The 19,224-nt window shown below is 34.7% G+C and overlaps 1 protein-coding gene, 1 long non-coding RNA gene, 1 other non-coding gene and 10 pseudogenes across 3 annotated transcripts; 1 reads left to right on the forward strand and 12 right to left on the reverse strand.

The window, feature by feature from the left end:
* Positions 1-478: 478 nt before the first annotated feature.
* LOC105629483 (purple acid phosphatase 22) lies at positions 479-4,887 on the reverse strand. Its single transcript, XM_020677507.3, has 6 exons — positions 4,678-4,887; positions 4,264-4,555; positions 2,768-3,336; positions 2,604-2,692; positions 784-1,031; positions 479-658 (listed from the first exon to the last, which is right to left on the reverse strand). Exons 1-5 carry the CDS (start codon positions 4,819-4,821, stop codon positions 791-793), a joined length of 1,335 nt encoding a protein of 444 aa, XP_020533166.1. The 5' UTR covers positions 4,822-4,887; the 3' UTR covers positions 479-658; positions 784-790.
* A 1,502-nt stretch (positions 4,888-6,389) lies between these two features.
* LOC119370708 (5S ribosomal RNA) lies at positions 6,390-6,508 on the reverse strand (annotated as a pseudogene).
* Positions 6,509-6,803: 295 nt separating this feature from the next.
* LOC119370704 (5S ribosomal RNA) lies at positions 6,804-6,922 on the reverse strand (annotated as a pseudogene).
* Positions 6,923-7,214: 292 nt separating this feature from the next.
* Positions 7,215-7,332, reverse strand: LOC119370707 (5S ribosomal RNA; annotated as a pseudogene).
* Positions 7,333-7,621: 289 nt separating this feature from the next.
* LOC119370703 (5S ribosomal RNA) lies at positions 7,622-7,740 on the reverse strand (annotated as a pseudogene).
* A 294-nt stretch (positions 7,741-8,034) lies between these two features.
* Positions 8,035-8,153, reverse strand: LOC119370701 (5S ribosomal RNA; annotated as a pseudogene).
* Positions 8,154-8,448: 295 nt separating this feature from the next.
* LOC119370705 (5S ribosomal RNA) lies at positions 8,449-8,567 on the reverse strand. The gene has a single exon (XR_005178274.1). It is a non-coding gene; the product is annotated as a 5S ribosomal RNA (ribosomal RNA).
* A 293-nt stretch (positions 8,568-8,860) lies between these two features.
* LOC119370706 (5S ribosomal RNA) lies at positions 8,861-8,979 on the reverse strand (annotated as a pseudogene).
* A 302-nt stretch (positions 8,980-9,281) lies between these two features.
* LOC149498189 (5S ribosomal RNA) lies at positions 9,282-9,400 on the reverse strand (annotated as a pseudogene).
* A 314-nt stretch (positions 9,401-9,714) lies between these two features.
* LOC119370702 (5S ribosomal RNA) lies at positions 9,715-9,833 on the reverse strand (annotated as a pseudogene).
* A 273-nt stretch (positions 9,834-10,106) lies between these two features.
* Positions 10,107-10,225, reverse strand: LOC149498190 (5S ribosomal RNA; annotated as a pseudogene).
* A 294-nt stretch (positions 10,226-10,519) lies between these two features.
* Positions 10,520-10,638, reverse strand: LOC149498191 (5S ribosomal RNA; annotated as a pseudogene).
* Positions 10,639-13,369: 2,731 nt separating this feature from the next.
* LOC110008982 (uncharacterized) lies at positions 13,370-16,651 on the forward strand. The gene is made up of 3 exons (XR_002283797.3): positions 13,370-13,978; positions 15,542-15,611; positions 16,384-16,651. It is a non-coding gene; the product is annotated as an uncharacterized LOC110008982 (long non-coding RNA).
* Positions 16,652-19,224: the final 2,573 nt, after the last annotated feature.

A 19,224-nucleotide genomic window follows, 5' to 3' on the forward strand; every position in this document is an offset into this window, starting at 1 on the left:
AATAAAGCTATTAGAAATCTCCGTAAGAAGAAACTTACAATCCATAATAATATTACCAAAGTAAGAATGGTCAACACTTTTCTTATAAATAGCTTGAATCAAAAGAAGTAAATCCGATTTAAAATAACTTGCTGCAACCGAAGTCTCATGGCCCAGCTTAAGGCTTCTCGGACTGAGACAGCTTCCACTACAGATGGATTATGGGGAGCAATTCCATATAGAGTATTGAAATTTCTAGTCCAATTAAAACTTGTATGCCATTAAGCATCATTTGTTCTCACTTTTATTAAAAATATGGAGAGCGGGAGATAATGGGTTTAAGACATTTCAACCACAAAATTTTTCACCGTTACCATGCCAACCTACATGTAATTGAAGTTGAAATGTACAAAAGAATTGAATATAAAATGTAGAGAAGAATCTTATAATTACAGGGATGAAACAAGGATCTAAAATAAAAGAAATAAGAGAATAACAATTCAACCAGAAATGATAATTCTATTAAGGGTAATTACATAATACCAGAAAAACAAAGTTGAACGCATTTTATCACAAATCCTTACTTTCTAGCAGCTTCTTCTCCACCAAGCACCAATTTCTAGCACTTGTCACCCATGAATACTAAGTTTGAGAAGCTTCTCTAACCATGGTTCAGAGGCTTCAAAATCACAGTACAAAGCCAAGAAATAATATCTGGCTTGTCAACATAACTAATTAAGCAATTACAAAAGTATCGATTCAACTAATATTTGGTCATCAAAGAAAGATCATAAGTTACCGTACAGGTTAATTAAAGTTCATCATTAGCAGAAGAAGATGAAGATGGGTCTTCCTCCTTTTCTACGAAATTTTTCCAACATGCTTTTGATGAGCTTAAACTATCCAACCAGACCTCATCAGCTTCAAAAGAATCAGAATCATCGTTGCGTTGCCATGACCAGTGCGCATGCTCATTATCCAATATTCTGAATCTTCCATGCCCAAAGCTTGGTTCCCGAAATAGAGAGAGAGGAGAAGCTGGATTCTCAAACCTTCATTTCATTTCACATGAAACAGAGACTCAGAACATTTATGCAGTTGAGAGAAAACTTAACACAAATCTTTATAATCAGTTGGCACAAAATATAATAGTTGGAAACAAAACTTAATAGGGATGATCACAAGTTGGTACGAGTCGGATTTTTAAACCATGAAAAAAAGAAACAAGTATTATACTTCTTAATCAAAATATTTATATTATATTTATGCATAACAATATAAATAATCTACATATTTAGTCTTAAGAGAATTTGTTAATATCATTGGACAAGGTCATCAGTCCCATTCGGATCAAAACCAAATCAATTTTTAGTCGGATCAAAACTTAATTTGAGATTAGAGAGGAACGAGCCAGTCCCAATTTATATTTTCAGAACAAGAACCGATTGAAAATGATTAGAACAGATCAAACTAAGTCGAAACCAAAAAATCAATTTGGATCTCGATTTCAAACCTCACCAGCCAAAATTGTAGGTTCACACATAAGTGAAACTGCCAATTTAATAACCAATATATATTATTGATACTTTTTTTTTTTTCTTTTTTAGAAGAATTGATACTATATCTTTTAAAATATAGTCAGTTATAGGATACGTTCGGCAAAATTAACTATTCTGGTAGCCGTTAGTTATTTTAGTAGGATTTAGCTATTAATTGTTTGAGTAGCAGCTTTTTATGAAATACTAAAAAACTAAATGTTACATGAGTTAACTTTTCACAAAATACTACTATAATATCTAAAACTAGTCCAAACGTTATGTTACCGAATAATTTTTTAAAGTAGTATTTAGCGTTTTGATGAAAGCTACTTAAAATCAAATAATTTTTTAAGTAGTGTTTAGCGTTTTGACGAAAGCCATTTAAAAGCTTGTTGCCGAATACATTCATACTCATATGAATGTTGGATATTCTCCAACAATGAATTGGGCTTAATTGGGAAGGATTAGATAAATAAGGATTGACCCATCAGTGTCCCAATCTTTGCATGACCATACCCACCTAATGGCCTGAATTTATTATGAGACCATCTCTATCCAGCCCAACTAGTACTACTTTTGCCACAAATTGTTTAAGCATACACTGCCAATGGAAAATTATATAGTACATGACAAGATGCAATGTCTTAAATGAACATGGGATCCATCTTTTTCAAATTTAGATATATTTTACGGCTATACTATGCAATATGAATTATTACTTAGAACCGTATCATCTTAAGTTCCAAATTACCAAATAAACACTCCACAGTGTAAAAATATTTATATTACATGCTCTTTACATTGCAAAATATAAGTCATTTTATATATTGTTTTATGACGAAATAAAACTCATTTTTAAGTATTTTAAAAAATAATAAATGATTGTTCTTCAATGTTATGATTATTTATGTTGATATAATAATTATCTTTACAAATTATTCTTAATTTTGAGATAAATCGCAGTTTGATCAAATTACCGTTAGTTTTATTATAATTTAAGAGACTTAATTATTTTCTTAATTCTAGTGTGAAAATTTTAAATAACTTATATTTTGAGAAAAAGAGAGTAATAAAAGAAAAACTTACAATAATGCAAGCCCTTCACGATTTCCTCCATCACCTATGGTTATATAAACTGGTCCACATGGATCGGGTTTATTGTTATAAATTCGAGTCTGCAAGCAAAACAACCAAAAATATAAAATAAATAAATAATAATTAATAAAAAATAAAAAGAAGCGTAAACTTACAAATCTTTCATAAGCATGAACATGCCCAGCAAAAACCACATCAACTCTTGCTTTATACAAAATTTCTTCCATAGCTTTTCTCATTTCCTCTCCTTCTCCTTTATGGGCAGTATTGGTATTGTACCAAGGGGCATGCAATAACACAATAACCCATGGTGTCTTTTTCCTATCAATTTTTGCCAAGTCAGCATCAAGCCACGTGTACTGATCTGATTTAGCATCAAAATCCGTGTACGACCCTAACATTATAATATGAGCACCAGCAACTTCAAATGAGTAGTACAAATTTGAGGTTGAACCACTTTCTTCAAATGGCATTAGCCATCTTGCATTATAGGACTTGAACCCATGTGGATATATAATTGGGAAAATTTCAATCTCATGGTTCCCTTCGGTCACCATCCATGGCCGTTGGCTAGCATATGGCTCCACTAGCCGGCCGAATGAGTCCCACAACGGTTGTTGACTGTCCGCGTAAGATAAATCTCCGGGTAATAAAAATACATCATAGTCGCGACTTCCAACATATTCTAAAGTTGATTTAGTCCATTCTGTTTGTCCTAAATCACCTATTATTGGCCAAAAAGAAAAACTATTTCATTAAGCATTTGATTTGGTGAGGTAAATTGTTTTTTAGAAAAGAAATTAAATAAACCCTTGGATTGCAATAAATTTCTAATGGGGCTTAATGCATAAATTTGACCATGAACCTTAGTCGATTATCCTTGCTTCCTCTTGAACTTCGCATGGGTTCAATTATGATTCTACACTTTAACATTTCAATAATAACTATGCTTCTCGCTAAAATGAAATATAAAGGCAAGGGTTCAATCATGACCCTAGACTTCCGCATTTTATTTTAACTAGGGACATAATTATTATTAAAATGTGAAAATATAGAATCATAATGAGTTTTCCGCAAAGTTTCAGAGGGCAACAATGATAATTGTAGAAAGTATATGGTTAAATATGAGCAGTAGTCCTTTCTAATAGACAAACTAAGATTTTCCTATTTATAAAGCAAACATACAACATATAAAAGCTACAAATCACTAGTTGTGGCCGCCAAGTATTCCTAATTTTTAGTGTATACTCTTCATTCTTTTCCTATGTTGGGATGTTGCTTATACCTAAAGCACCAACTTCCTATAACCGACTAACCAACCAACCAACTCACGAAAAATATGCTAAAAAGCAAAGTATGCTACAAATTGCAAAAAAATGCATGAAAAAGAAAAGAACATTGCCAACAAATTAGAGAACAATATTAACCCCAACGAGTTATTTCAGTGGCAAAGAAAACTTATGGATTGATCACCATGACTTAGGTCATGGATCCGATTTTTCGCAACATAAACTCCTCCGATTGGCGCTTTGCCTCCAAAAGCAAGCGGAAATTAGTCGGGTCTATGGTCCATAAAAACAAACACCGGCTGGACAGCTTGTGAAAGTATCTACAAATTAGAGAACTATATTGAATATAATTAAAAACTTACCAACGACAGCAAATTCAATAGGAAAAAAGTCAGGAGGTGTTCTGAAAGAGAATTCAGGGCCAGAACCTCCACATCTGTAGTAATATGTAGTATTTGGTTCCAATGGACCAATCTTTACATGATGTATCCTTCCTGAACTATAAAAGAAGTAACGATATGAAGTGTTCTCTCCTGTTGCCATTTCATTATATTTCCCTGGTTCTTTTCCATATTCTACATTTGATCTGACATGTTTGTTCTCTGTAACCCAACTAACTCTCATGTGATCTTTCCCGGCCAGCGAAATATGCACCTAATGGAAAATTCGACAAGCAAAAATGATATGTATGGAAGGAAAAAAAAAAAAAGAACAAAAGGATATAAGATTATATGATTGTAAAGACTAAAGAATGAATTTAATTACAAATAACAGACCTGTTGAGGATCGGATTCGGATCGGTCATGATGAGTGAAGATAATATTACGAGCAGAAGGTCGAAAGTATGGATTTGGTGAGGCATTAGAAAGAAAGGAGGTAGCTAAGAGTAGAGATAACACAAATGGCAATAGTTTCTCCATTTTCTTCTTGTTAATATTGTTGAGCACAAGATGTTTGTGTTTATGTGTATATATATATATTTAATGGGATTGTTAAGAAGTTTGAAATAGGATTAAAAAATGACTTAAAATGGATTGCAATGGCGTCAAGTAAGTCGATTAGAATATTTTAGATACGTTTAAGTATGCAATGAAATGAACGAAAAAAAAAAATGATCTCCAATTTTCTATATATATATATACAACAGCTTAATTTTCTTGCCTTAGCCAGGCTTCCATTTAAGCTAGCTCTATCTGGCTTAGCCTGATTATTTCTGTCTCTCAGGCTTAAAGTGTTTATAGTTACTGTAAACAGTATTTTGCTAATCGTTAATAATGTTTAAGGCCACAAAAAATTGCAAAAGATTGAAAACAGTGAGAAACTCAAAAACGTTGACTTTACTGAGCTCCATCATATATATATATTTATGAAAGAGAGCCAGCCAGTCTAATTATTAAAAATATGCTTGTCCAGCCAGTCTAGGGAATCAAGTGAGCATCTAACTAATATCTTTGCGAATGGCTTTAATTCCACATTTATGTGAAACTTAACTAATAAATAATCATCGGAACAAGTAATAATTGGAATATCCTTAGAATCTTCCCTACAAAGAAAAAAGAACCTTGCAGTATTTGTTTACAAAATCTAATTTTTCACAGAAATTAATTACATAAACAATTATAAATGAAGAAAGTCTTTTGTAATACAATTAATAAATTGGAGTGTTATAAGATAATGTAATGTCTAACTCTATGTTTGAAGTTAAAGCAACAAATGAAGGGGTGCACAAATGCATGCTTGGCCAACCTGGACATTTGTTTCCTGAGGAATTTTGCAAAACTCAAAAAGTGACCATTGAGATTGAATTATTAATTTACAATGTCGGAATCTCACATTAATTAATTAATTAATTAATTAATTTGTGTTTAGGACAATATCCGACCCCACCTCATAATTTAACCCAACGATTTAAAATGCCCTTTTAAAAAATCCTGTTACTAAAATGGACGAGACATAACTTATTCTCAAAACTAATTCAGAGGATTTCCCAAATTTTATAATTTTAACTAAATACCTTATTTCAATCCAATGTAAGATAACAAACCCGATAGTGCAAAAATAAAATGGACGAGACAATATAGATACACAAGCACCGGAAGAGATGCAGAGCAAAGAACCCTACTTACTCCAATCGAAAAAATCCTTTAGCTGCTTGTCATCAGAAGTTTGCAGTTTGATTCTTTAATCTGACTTCACATCTTTAAATTTTTTTTTTTTTTAAAATGTCTTTTACAGCTACCAACTTTCATGATGTTTTCAATTTAGTTGAGGAACAGTAGATAATTATCGAATTTGGTTTATTCTTATGCATAGTGGGATTTTTACCTGCATTTTTTTTTATTATTATTTATGCATATAATATTATTTATGTGTGTTGTAATTCTTTCATAGTCGAGTGATACAGAAAGAAAATGGTTCCTAAGGACTAAAACTCGGGCCGGCTACCGAGAAGCTTAGCAAAAGGTTCGAGTGCGAAAACGAGCGGTGCAACACGCAACAAGAGGACTTCCCAAAAGGTCACCCATCTTAGTACTACTCTCGCCCAAGCATGTTTAACTTCGGAGTTCTAATGGGATCCGGTGCATTAGTGCTGATATGATCGCACCCATCATCTCTTGCGCAATCTTTCTATTTCTCCTCTACTTCCTTACACCCGTCTCGCAATCGTCCGAGTCGCTTTTTGCATTCTCATACCTAGTATCGGTGCTGTATTTCCTCTATCGGTGTTCGGGTCTCGATTTAAATTTTACGATTTTTTTTTACCTCTCTTTATCCTTCGAAAAAATAAATGCGTGTTGTAATTCTTTCATAGTCGAGTGATAGAGAAAGAAAATAGTTCCTAAGGACTAAAACTCGAGCCGGCTGCCAAGAAGCTTAGCAAAAGGTTCGAGTGCGAAAACGAGGGGTGCAACACGAGGACTTCCCAAGAGGTCACCGATCTTAGTACTACTCTCGCCCAAGCACGTTCACCTTCGAAGTTCTAATGGGATCCAGCGCATTAGCGCTAGTATGATCACAGCCGTCATCTCTTGCGCAATCTTTCTATTTTTCCTCTCCTTCCTTACACCCGTCTCGCAATTGTCCGCGCTGCTTTTTGCATTCTCATACCTAGTATCAGTGCTGTATTTCCTCTATCGGTGTTCAGGTCTCGATTTAAATTTTATTTTTTTTTACCTCTCTTTATCCCTCGAAAAAATAAATGCATGTTGTAATTCTTTCATAGTCGAGTGATAGAGAAAGAAAATGGTTCCTAAGGACTAAAACTCGAGCCGGCTGCACAGAAGCTTAGCAAAAGGTTCGAGTGCGAAAACAAGGGGTGCAACCGAGGACTTCCCAAGAGGTCACCCATCTTAGTACTACTCTCGCCCAAGCACGTTTAGCTTTAGACTTCTGATGGGATCCGGTGCATTAGTGCTGGTATGATCGCACCCGTCATCTCTTGCGCAATCTTTCTATTTCTCCGCTCCTTCCTTACACCCGTCCCGCAATCGTCCGCGTCGATTTTTGCATTCTCATGTCTAGCATCGGTGCTGTATTTTCTCTATCGGTGTTCGGGTCTCGATTTAAATTCTACCATTTTTTTACCTCTCTTTATCCTTCGAAAAAATAAATGCGTGTTGTAATTCTTTTATAGTCTAGTGATAGAGAAAAAAAATGGTTCCTAAGGACTAAAACTCGGGCCGCCGAGAAGCTTAGCAAAAGGTTCGAGTGCGAAAACGATGGGTGCAACACAAGGACTTCCCAAGAGGTCACCCATCTTAGGACTACTCTCCCCCAAGCACGTTTAACTTCGGAGTTGTGATGGGATCTGGTGCATTAGTGCTGGCATGATCGCACCCGTCATCTCCTGCGCAAACTTTCTATTTCTCCTCTCCTTCCTTACACCCGTCTCGTATCGTCCGCGTCGCTTCTTGCATTCTCATACCTAGTATCGGTGCTGTATTTCCTCTATCGGTTTTCGGGTCTCGATTTAAATTTTACGATTTTTTTTTACCTCTCTTTATCCTTCGAAAAAATAAATGCTTGTTTTAATTCTTTCATAGTCGAGTGATAGAGAAAGAAAATGCTTCCTAAGGACTAAAACTCGGGCCGACTGCCGAGAAGCTTAGCAAAAGGTTCGAGTGCAAAAACAAGGGGTGCAACACGAGGACTTCCCAAGAGGTCACCCATCTTGGTACTACTCTCACCCAAGCACGTTTAACTTCGGAGTTCTAATGGGATCTGGTGCATTAGTGCTGGTATGATCACACACATCATCTCTTGCGCAATATTTCTATTTCTCCTCTCCTTCCTTACACCCGTCTCGCAATCGTCTGCCTCGCCTTTTGCATTCTCATACCTATTATCGGTGCTGTATTTCCTCTATCGGTGTTTGGGTCTCGATTTAAATTCTACGATTTTTTTTTACCTCTCTTTATTCTTTGAAAAAATAAATACGTGTTGTAATTCTTTCATAGTCGAGTGATAGAGAAAGAAAATACTTCCTAAGGACTAAAACTCGGGCCGGCTGCCGAGAAGCGTAGCACAAGGTTCGAGTGCGAAAACGAGGGGTGCAACACGAGGAGTTCCCAAGAGGTCACCCATCTTAGTACTACTCTCGCCCAGGCACGTTTAGCTTCAGACTTCTGATGGGATCCAGTGCATTAGTGCTGGTATGATCGCACCCGTCATCTCTTGCGCAGTCTTTCTATTTCTCCGCTCCTTCCTTACACCCGTCTCGCAATCGTCCGAGTCGATTTTTGCATTCTCATGCCTAGCATCGGTGCTATATTTTCTCTATCCGTGTTCGGGTCTCGATTTAAATTCTACCATTTTTTTACCTCTCTTTATCCTTCGAAAAAATAAATGCGTGTTGTAATTCTTTTATAGTCTAGTGATAGAGAAAGAAAATGATTCCTAAGGACTAAAACTCGGGCCGGCTGCCGAGAAGCTTAGCGAAAGGTTCGAGTGCGAAAACGACGGGTGCACCACGGGGACTTCCCAAGAGGTCACCCACCTTAGTACTACTGTCGCCCAAGCATATTTAACTTCAGAGTTCTGATGGGATCCGGTGCATTAGTGCTGGTATGATCGCACCCGTCATCTCTTGCGCAATCTTTCTATTTCTCCTCTCCTTCCTTACACCCGTCTCGCAATCGTCCGTGTCGCTTTCTGCATTCTCATACCTAGTATCGGTGCTGTATTTCCTCTATCGGTGTTCAGGTCTCGATTTAAAATTTAATATTTTTTTTTACCTCTCTTTACCCTTCGAAAAAATAAATGCGTGTTGTAATTCTTTCATAGTCGAATGATAGAGAATGAAAATGGTTCCTAAGGACTAAAACTCGAGTCGGCTGCCCAGAAGCTTAGCAAAAGGTTCGAGTGCGAAAATGAAGAGTGCAACACGCACCACGAGGACTTCCCAAGAGGTCACCCATCTTAGTACTACTCTCGCCCAAGCACGTTTAACTTCGGAGTTCTGATGGGATCCGGTGCATTAGCGCTGGTATGATCGCACCCGTCATCTCTTGTGCAATCTTTATATTTCTCCTCTCCTTCCTTACACCCGTCTCACAATCGTCCGCGTCGCTTTTTGCATTCTCATACCTAGTATCGGTGCTGTATTTCCTCTATCGGTGCTGTATTTCCTCTATCGGTGTTCGGGTCTCGATTTAAATTTTACGATTTTTTTTTTACCTCTCTTTATCCTTCGAAAATAAATGCGTGTTGTAATTCTTTCATAGTCGAGTGATAGAGAAAAAAAATGATTCCTAAGGACTAAAACTCGGGACGGCTGCCGAGAAGCTTAGCGAAAGGTTCGAGTGCGAAAACGACGGGTGCACCACGAGGACTTCCCAAGAGGTCACCCACCTTAGTACTACTGTCGCCCAAGCATATTTAACTTCAAAGTTCTGATGGGATCCGGTGCATTAGTGCTGGTATGATCGCACCCGTCGTCTCTTGCGCAATCTTTCTATTTCTCCTCTGCTTCCTTACACCCGTCTCGCAATCGTCCGCGTCGCTTTTTGCATTCTCATACCTAGTATCGGTGTTCGGGTCTCGATTTAAATTTTACGATTTTTTTTTACCTCTCTTTATCCTTCGAAAATAAATGCGTGTTGTAATTCTTTCATAGTCGAGTGATAGAGAAAGAAAATGGTTCCTAAGGACTAAAACTCGGGACGGCTGCCGAGAAGCTTAGCAAAAGGTTTGAGTGCGAAAACGATGGGTGCACCACGAGTACTTCCCAAGAGGTCACCCATCTTAGTACTACTCTCGCCCAAGCACATTTAGCTTCGGAGTTCTAATGGGATCCGGTGTATTAGCGCTGGTATGATCGCATTCGTCATCTCTTGCGCAATCTTTCTATTTCTCCTCTCCTTCCTTACACCCGTCTCGCAATCGTCCGCGTCGCTTTTTGCATTCTCATACCTAGTATCGGTGCTGTATTTCCTCTATCGGTGTTCGGGTCTCGATTTAAATTTTACAATTTTTTTTACCTCTCTTTATCCTTTGAAAAAATAAATGCGTGTTGTAATTCTTTCATAGTCGAGTGACACAGAAAGAAAATGGTTCCTAAGGACTAAAACTCGGGCCGGCTGCCGAGAAGCTTAGCAAAAGGTTCGAGTGCGAAAACGAGGGGTGCAGCACAAGGACTTCCCAAGAGGTCACCCACCTTAGTACTAAGGTCGCCCAAGCACATTTAACTTCAGAGTTCTGATGGGATCCGGTGCATTAGTGCTGGTATGATCGCACCCGTCATCTCTTGCGCAATCTTTCTATTTCTCATCTCCTTCCTTACACCCGTCTCGCAATCGTCCGCGTCGCTTTTTGCATTTCATACCATAGTATCGGTGCTGTATTTCCTCTACCGGTGTTCGAGTCTCGATTTAAATTTTGCGATTTTTTTTTTTACCTCTTTTTATCCTTCGAAAAAATAAATGCTTGTTGTAATTCTTTCATAGTCGAGTGATAGAGAAAGAAAATGGTTCCTAAGGACTAAAACTCGGGCCGGCTTCCGAGAAGCTTCGCTAAAGGTTCGAGTGCGAAAACGAGAGGTGCAACACGCAACACGAGGACTTCCCAAGAGGTCACCCATCTTAGTACTACTCTTGCCCATTGTTGTTGCTTGTAAGCTTTATTTTAATTTTAGACAAAATCCACCATATTTATTTCAATTGTTCCTTCCATATCGAAGAGAAACTCGGAGAATCAAGTTTTAAGAGTAAAACGAAGATGGAGACAAAATGACTGTATAGTTTCTCCTGAGTTCAATGTGAAATACAAAGCTATTATATACAGCTTTACAATTGATAACCATTTCCAGCTCACTCACGCTAACAAACTCAATCCAGAAAAGATAACAAACTAACAAACTTGTAGTATAAGCTAATTGTGATTTCAGCCTTTGCTTAGCTGGAATTTTGTAGATAAATATTATTCTTCAACCCCTCCCCCCCCCCCCCCCCCCTCAAGATGTAGTGGGAGAAGTCGACCAAACCCATCTTGGACATTAAGTGAGAAAATGAAGTACTTGAAGATGATTTGGTGAAAATGTCAGCAAGTTGGAGCTTGGTGGAGATGTGTTGTGAGGATATGAAAGCTGCTGTCATTTGGTTTCAGACTATATGACAGTCTCTGGCAATATATATGGATGCTATGTGAATGGCGGCTTGGTTGTCACAATGTAAGGGAATTGGAAGGGATTTAGGAATCTGGAAGTCTTGGAGAATGTATGTAATCAATTGGAGTTACAAATAGTTATTGCCATACTCTTGCATTCAGCTTCAACTGAGGAACGGCTGACTATGGTTTGTTTATTTTATTTCCATGAGAAGAGGGAATTACCCCGGAAAATGCAATAGCCAGTAAGTGAATGTTTGTGGTGGCACATGATGCCTAGTCTGCATCATAGTAAGCAGTGAGTTGGAATGAAGAAGAAGCAGGAAAGAACAGGCCTTTGGAGAGATTGCCTTTCAAATACCTTAGGACATGTAAGGCAGTATAAAAGTGTGTTTTGCAGGGATTTTGCATAAATTGACTGAGCTGTTGAAAAACAAATGTAATATCTAGACGCGTTACTCTCTAGTAATATGCCAACTATTTTTCTGTACAGCTCTGGGTTATCTAGTGTTTATCCCATGTTAGGTGTGAGCTTTATATCCTGAACTAATGGAGAAGTAACAGAAGAAGCATTTTGCAAACTGCATCTTGGATCATATCAGTGGTATATTTCTTCTGTGTTAAGCACATTCCAATGCTAGATCGGGCTATTTCAATCTCAAGAAAGTATTTAGCATAGCCCAAGTCCTTGATAGTGAATTTTTGGTGGAGGAAGGTTTTGACTTCAAGGATAAGCTCTTCATTAGGACCAGCAAGAAGTATATCATCTACATAAACTAAAAGGGCAATGAAGGTTGAAGCTGACCCTTTGGTGAACAGGCAATGGTCATTAGATGACTGAGAAAAACCAAATAATTTGATGTGTGAAATAATGTCATCATTGTTATTGGAAACAGCAGAAGCCACGAAATCTTGTAACCAAGCTGGTTTGGATTTGATTCTAAGACTCTTTCTTAATGTATTAGGTGGTAGTGTTGGTAGGGAAGGTAAGCCGGATGTGGGGAGATGTGAAACAGGCATGTGTGAAGTTGTATCTGCAGGCAGTGTATGTGAAGGTACTGGTAATGGTGAATGTGTAGTGGTGGGGAGATGTGATGAGGTTGTATTTGTAGGTATTATTGATGAAGGAATTTGTAATGCTGTGTGTGCGGGGGTAGGATAATTTGGTGAAGGGAAAGGTGTTTGGCATGTTTTGGGAAATCTGGAATTGTGTTTTCTGCAGGTTCTGTGCTAGCTGTGTTTAGTGGCAAGTTTGAATGGGGAGAAGAAGAAGTCTTCTTATGGAAAAGTATGTGGGATGTGTCCTTAGGTTCATTATGGAGAAGTACTGTTCTGCAAATCCCCCAGCTAAATATGTTAAGAATGTATCCAACATGCTGAAAAGAATTTTTGTTCTTAAAAAAAAGCAACTATAAAATTAATTATATGCTCGTAAATTATAGCAAAAACTAAAAAAATAAAAATAAAAATAAAAATAAAAATAATAAAATAAAATAAAATTATAAATAATGCTTAAAATAATGATTAAAATATCAATTATTATAATATTTATAATATATTGAAGCGATCCAAAAATTTATTTTCAAAGATTTTTCATTTAAAAATTTAAATAATAATTCTAATCAATGATATTTTAGATGTTAATATATTTAAAATAAATTAACTAATACCATATGAAATTATTTAATAAAATTTAAGGTAAATACATTTTATATTTGTTAAATCAAACCCTTAAATCTATTTAAACTCATTAAAATTTCCAAACCAAAGAAGAAACCAATTAAATCAAACAAAAACCTATGATTTGGGCCAAACCAGACTCAAATCAACCCGAACCAGCCTTAGACCAATTAGAAAGCTCCAGAATTCAGAAATTCCCAAAAAAATCCCCACCCTTCTCTTCTCTCTCCCCGTTTTCAGCGACAGCAATCCTCCGTCCCCCTTTCTTCGATTTTCCGACCGCCTGAGGCCTGTCCGATCGTCGGACCTTCTCCACGTCACCACCGGCTCTCCGCCGTTCTCTCCCTCTCCTCTGTTATCTCCGGTGGCCGCAGCAGTCACATGTGAAGCTGCGAGTTCATTCCGATCGGGACGGCTTATTCCCGTGTTCTTTTCTCTTCCCGGCGACGCCAACCGTAACCGGCCAACCCACCTCGAATTTAGCATATCACACCACCGCTCCTCCATCTCCGGGCATCTGCAGCTCACGATTTAGCGAGAAAGAAAGGGACAGCGAGTTACGCTTTCGTTTTTTCCGATCGGTGCAGTCTCCTCCTTCAACTCTCTTTCTCGCTTTTCCGGCAAGACCCGCCTCTAGCCGGCGAAAACGGCTCTTTTCTCGTCGCTAGCCACTCACATACATCGTTGCTCCCACCTTCGACCAAGCTAACGCCGGCAGAGTTGGATTTCGGCATTTGGTTTACCGCCGGTGATTTTAACCGGAAAGATTCAGTTTCCAACAAAGTCTATAGCTAGGTAAATTGATCTTTGACTCTTTTTCAGTATATTTTTCATGAATCCTTTGAGTATAGTTATAGAATTTGATGTATTAACATAGATGCTATTTTTCATACAAACATTATGGGAGAATTAAATTAATTTTCTTCCTAGCTTTAATTAAACCAAATTTTAGTGAGTGTTTTGGTGTGATTAAAGTAACTTCCACTCAGAAGTTGAGTATTGAATAAGTGACAGCAGCTTTCAGTTAGAGAAATTATAATTTTGCTTGAATTAGGTTCATAAATGGTAGTAGGAAAATATTTTTCATAACTTTTGCTAATATAAGGTTCTCTTGATATCGCAGCAGCTAATTTAGCTATTTCTGATGAGTTTTGCTTAATAAAAGGGGAAATGATATTATATATTGAATCTTGATAGAAAATGAACAAGAGAGTGGGTAGAATATGGGTTTTAAATATAAATTTTAATTTTTGTGGTTATAACTGCATCCATATTATTCCATTACTTGAACCTTGAGATTGATGAGGTGAGAAGTGATGAGTTATACGAATTCTTTGTCGAACGGCAAATTTGTTAGTATATAGGCCATGAGTTTGATTAGAAATTTGGTTTCGGTATTGGTATGGAGAAAGAAAGACATGTATAAATTTATGGATGATTTATGGGATATATTTATATAAGTGTGTATGCAATGATTGAGCTTGAAGTTTTATATGTACAGGTACAAATTAAAGAATATGGAAAAGAATTAATCGTGAAAGCTAATTATGCACTTACGCTTATATATGTATCTATGTATCCAAGGGCTAATCAAAGATATTATTTAAAAATAATTGTTGCTTGATATGGTACAATGAAGTCGTATATTTAATACTTGCTAGGGATTGATTAGTTAATGTGTAATATGTAATTTTGGCATAGAAAAACTCTGAATTTTGTGAATTGGCAGCAGCTACCTTAAGTAGTTTTTGTGTTGTTTTAGAAGGACCTATATATGCAAGCGAGTGTGCTTTCAAGATTCCGTGTCGGTCGATTATCTATGGTTGATAGATGATTTAAATAGGTTTGTTATTTATAATGATGATTCATGGATTGTTAAGTTGTAATACAAGATTTTATTTAATAATAATAACGAATATTGGATACATAAGCTATAGTTTTATATGATTGTTAAGGGTCTATATTCAGATAGTTTAACTAGTAATATGTGGAGGTCAAGCAAATTTTCACTTATTTGCTTATTTATTTATTTACTTAATGTTACATAGCAAGTTAAAGTTTGACATTGACGATCAAATATTGATGTGATTACTTTGGATGGAGGAAAGGAAATAAATTTGTTTGATTGCCCATGGATGGGCTGTGTGTATTGATTGAATAATACTTGTTGTTATTGGGATTTAAACAGGTTGATAGTCCCACTTTTAGGGGAGGTGTTGTCAAAATTTCGACAGAATTTAGGCTACTAATGTTTAATGATTAAGTAGATAGGCTTATTAGTATAAACCCTTTAACTTGATTTATTTTAAGTATGGTTCTTTATTTAACTCGGTCCTTTTATATTTGTATTTAATCTAGATCGTCCGAGTTCGTCTACCACTCCTACCAGCCAAAATCCAAATTATCACTCTTTCTCTCTTCTACCACTGTGAGTAATAATAAATAGTGTATACCATATTTTGCATGCATATATTATTTACTTTATAAAGAAAAATATAAATGATAATTAGCATTTATTTTTATATTACTATGTTATTATTAACATCTGATGACATTTATATATTTATTTACATCATAATTATATTTTTATGTTTGCATATTAATTATTGATTTGGTGCATTATACTGAATGCATTGTTTGATTCTTTGTATTGTGACATGGTTGTATCTTGTTTGTATGGAATTGGGATAAAATGGGTCACCACGGGTTTGTGTACGATACCGTCTGCCATGTATGGGGAGATCGGCGCTCCCATATGCGTCTGATGATATATGATATGGAAAATCACAAGGTAGCCTTCTATTGGTATAGAAAAGAAAAGAGAGTATAAAAAAAAAAAAAAAGAGTGCTGGTCAAATGAGGTTGAGACTGGTTGGCTATGTATGGGAGATTAGTTACCTGGTGCACACGACGTGAGAGAGCGGGTCATGTGTGAGGACGGCTCGTGGGTGTTTCGGTGACACCACAGAGCAATCTCCACTTGCTTGTTTATGTGATCATGCTATTGTATGTAGATGCTATTGTTTGCTATGTGCGTGACTGATCGAGTGTTCATCTTAGTGCCTTTAGGATTCACCTCGTGTGAATGTTTGGGAAATGTACTATTTATTATTGCTCACTGAGTTGTAAAACTCACATCCATTTTTATTATTACTCACTGAGTTGTAAAATTCACCCTCATTTTTATTTAAAATTTTCAGGAAGCAGTCTTTCTCTATTCCTGCGGTAGTTCTGTTTTCTACCTCCATAGAGCTAGAAATGTAATAAATTCCTTATAACACTCTCTCTTTTCATTTAACTACTATTTATATGATTGGGTTGTAAGTAATGTAACTACCATTTATATGATTGGATTGTAAGTAAATTTTAGTTGAGCTCTGTAGTTAAAAGGTTTTCCTAAGATATTTATTTGTAAAGTGCAATAAAATAATTACATTTTCAATGTATAAATTTCGTTAATTTTGGACTTATGCATTTGTGAGCTAAAAGCCCCTTTAATTTTGGACTTATGCATCTGTCAGCTAGAAGCCCATAGTGTGGTCGATATACACTTATAGGCCTGTGATTTACATTTTGATTACGATAATGCGATCAGGCCGTGAACCTAAATAAAAAAATCTACTTATGTTATGGGCATACTATTCATGAATAAGAGTTATGCCCCATTTCAGATTAGTTGATGGTTTAAACTTATTAAGGGCTTCAGGAGCCTTATACTTACTTAAGTTCTAGTATCGGTTCAACCTATGGATTTGGGTCTGGACAAATATAATCTTTATAATATATAAAAGCAGAACAGTTTGCATTATATGTAAGATAATTGTAAGCCTCTAAAATTACCACGTGTGAGAAGGAACAGTAGGGAACAATAAGTTTAATTAATTATTAAAAGTTAAAAAAATCAAAAATAGGAACCGTAGGGACCAACAATTAAATTTTGATCAAACATTAATTATCACAAATTTTTTCTACAAAATCAATCAAACTAGATTTTTATGTCCTTTTACCAATAGGGACTAATAATAATATATATTCACAGCTTTTTATTTTTTTATATTTTCATTTTTTATATTTTAACATTGTTTACTCAATTATATTTTAATATTTCTCTGCCAATTAGACTAATAGTAATATAAACTTAATTTCTTATTTCAATGACAAAAATAAATTTTAAAAAAAAAAAAATTTCATTTTTTATTGGTAATAAGAAAAAATATGAAGTAGCTTCATATACCAGGAGTTAGGTTACACAGACACGAGACACAAGATACAGGAATATGCGAGATACAATAATTTTTAAAAAAGGTAAAACATTTACACTCTTAGGACACACTAAACTAAATAAGTAATAAATTAATATTTCAAATAGATAAACAATCATTTATAATAAATCATAAACATAAAATAAAAAATACTTAATTTCCTATTTCAATGAAACGAAAACAAATTAAAAAATATATTTCATTTTTATTGGTAATAAAAAAAACTTGGTTTATCAGCTTTAGTGTATGGAGTAGTCTCATATACGAGGAGTTAGATTGCACGAACACGGAATATGAGATATAAGAACGTACGAAAATGACAATTTTTAAAAAGTAGGACATACATATGTTTAGAACACACTACACTAAATAAATTATACATTAATATTTCAAATAAATAAATAATAATTTATAATAAATTATAAACATAAAATAAAAAAAATTAATTTCTTATTTCAATGACACAAATACAAATTGAAAAAAAAAACAATTCATTTTTACTGGTAATAAAAAAAAAAATCTTGGTTGATCAGCTTGGTGTATGGAGTAGTCTCATGTACAAAGAGTTAGATTGCATGAACACGATACACGAGATATAGGAACGTACATGATACGATAATTTTTAAAAAAATAGGGCATCTACGTACTTGGGACACACTAAACTAAATAAGTAAACATTAATATTTCAAATAAATAAATAATCATTTAGAATAAACCATAAGCATAAAATAAAAAAATACTTAATTTCTTATTTCAATATAATTAGTTAAATTCTCAAAATTATTATCAATGTTGAAAAATACATTAATAGTGTGCATGCATTTTTTTATATATGTCATACCATGCATAGTTTTTGCTATTGCATACCTCATGAAAGACTGCGCATGGTACTTAGGAAGACATATATTAGCATTGTAACTTTTCATCATATCTCAATGAGATATAATTTATCATTTTATTATATAATTTTACTATTTTTGAATGATGTTATAAAATTTTATTTCATCTTTTAATATTGCTCCGTACATCATGCGGGTTTTAACACTAGTATCTATAATATAAATTCATAATAAGTCAAGTCAAACTAATATTCATTTTGAGAAAATTTATTTTATTATTTTAATTATAAAATTTTTTTATTATGTGAATACTTTTAGATTTTTAGTAATATAAAATATTTATAACATTATAAAATTTAATAGAAAATTATATATATAAATTAAATTTTATTTATTTATTTACAACAAGTAAAAATGAATGAGTACAAACAATATGCAACGCATCTTCGAAAAAGCTAGTTAATATAAAATGATAAATTGAAATTTACAAAATCCAAAGATATGATTTTTCCAGCTTTCAAAAGGATAGAATTAATCAATTCAATAATTTGTGGCCTAATTTTTATTAAACTAAACAAAAGAATATGATAAATCTATAAAATATTCCATATTTAAATTCTACAAATCGAAAACCCTTTTAATATCATGAACTGACATTTCTATACAAGTCTTCACTCATCAATCCAAAAATCAATATATAAATGGAAATAACAATGGATTTGATGATGATTATAATTCTTTGAAGTCACTAGACATAGTTTGAACAATTTTTTTGGAAGAAATCAAGAGAAAAATGCATACAGACATGAAATATAGATAACTATATTTCTGTATTTTTATATATGAAATCTAATAATAAACCATTTACACAAATAAGAAAAAAAAAATATAATCATTTGAAGTATCTGATCGAGTGATAGATCTAATATTTATGTCGTAG

The sequence above is a fragment of the Jatropha curcas genome, chromosome 2 (genome assembly GCF_041381405.1).
Source record: "Jatropha curcas cultivar XTBG-Jc1 chromosome 2, XTBG_Jcur_1.0, whole genome shotgun sequence".
In the NCBI taxonomy this organism is placed as follows: domain Eukaryota; kingdom Viridiplantae; phylum Streptophyta; class Magnoliopsida; order Malpighiales; family Euphorbiaceae; genus Jatropha; species Jatropha curcas.

Bases quoted from the DNA above. Each gene is read 5' to 3' on its own strand.
- LOC105629483 (XM_020677507.3), bottom strand. From the start codon at position 4,821: ATGGAGAAACTATTGCCATTTGTGTTATCTCTACTCTTAGCTACCTCC. The intron at 3,337-4,263 runs GTAAGTTTTTAA...GGCCAATAATAG, and splicing joins TATTGAATTTGCTGTCGTTG to GTGATTTAGGACAAACAGAA. The intron at 1,032-2,603 runs GTAAGTTTTTCT...AATGAAATGAAG, and splicing joins CGTGAAGGGCTTGCATTATT to GTTTGAGAATCCAGCTTCTC.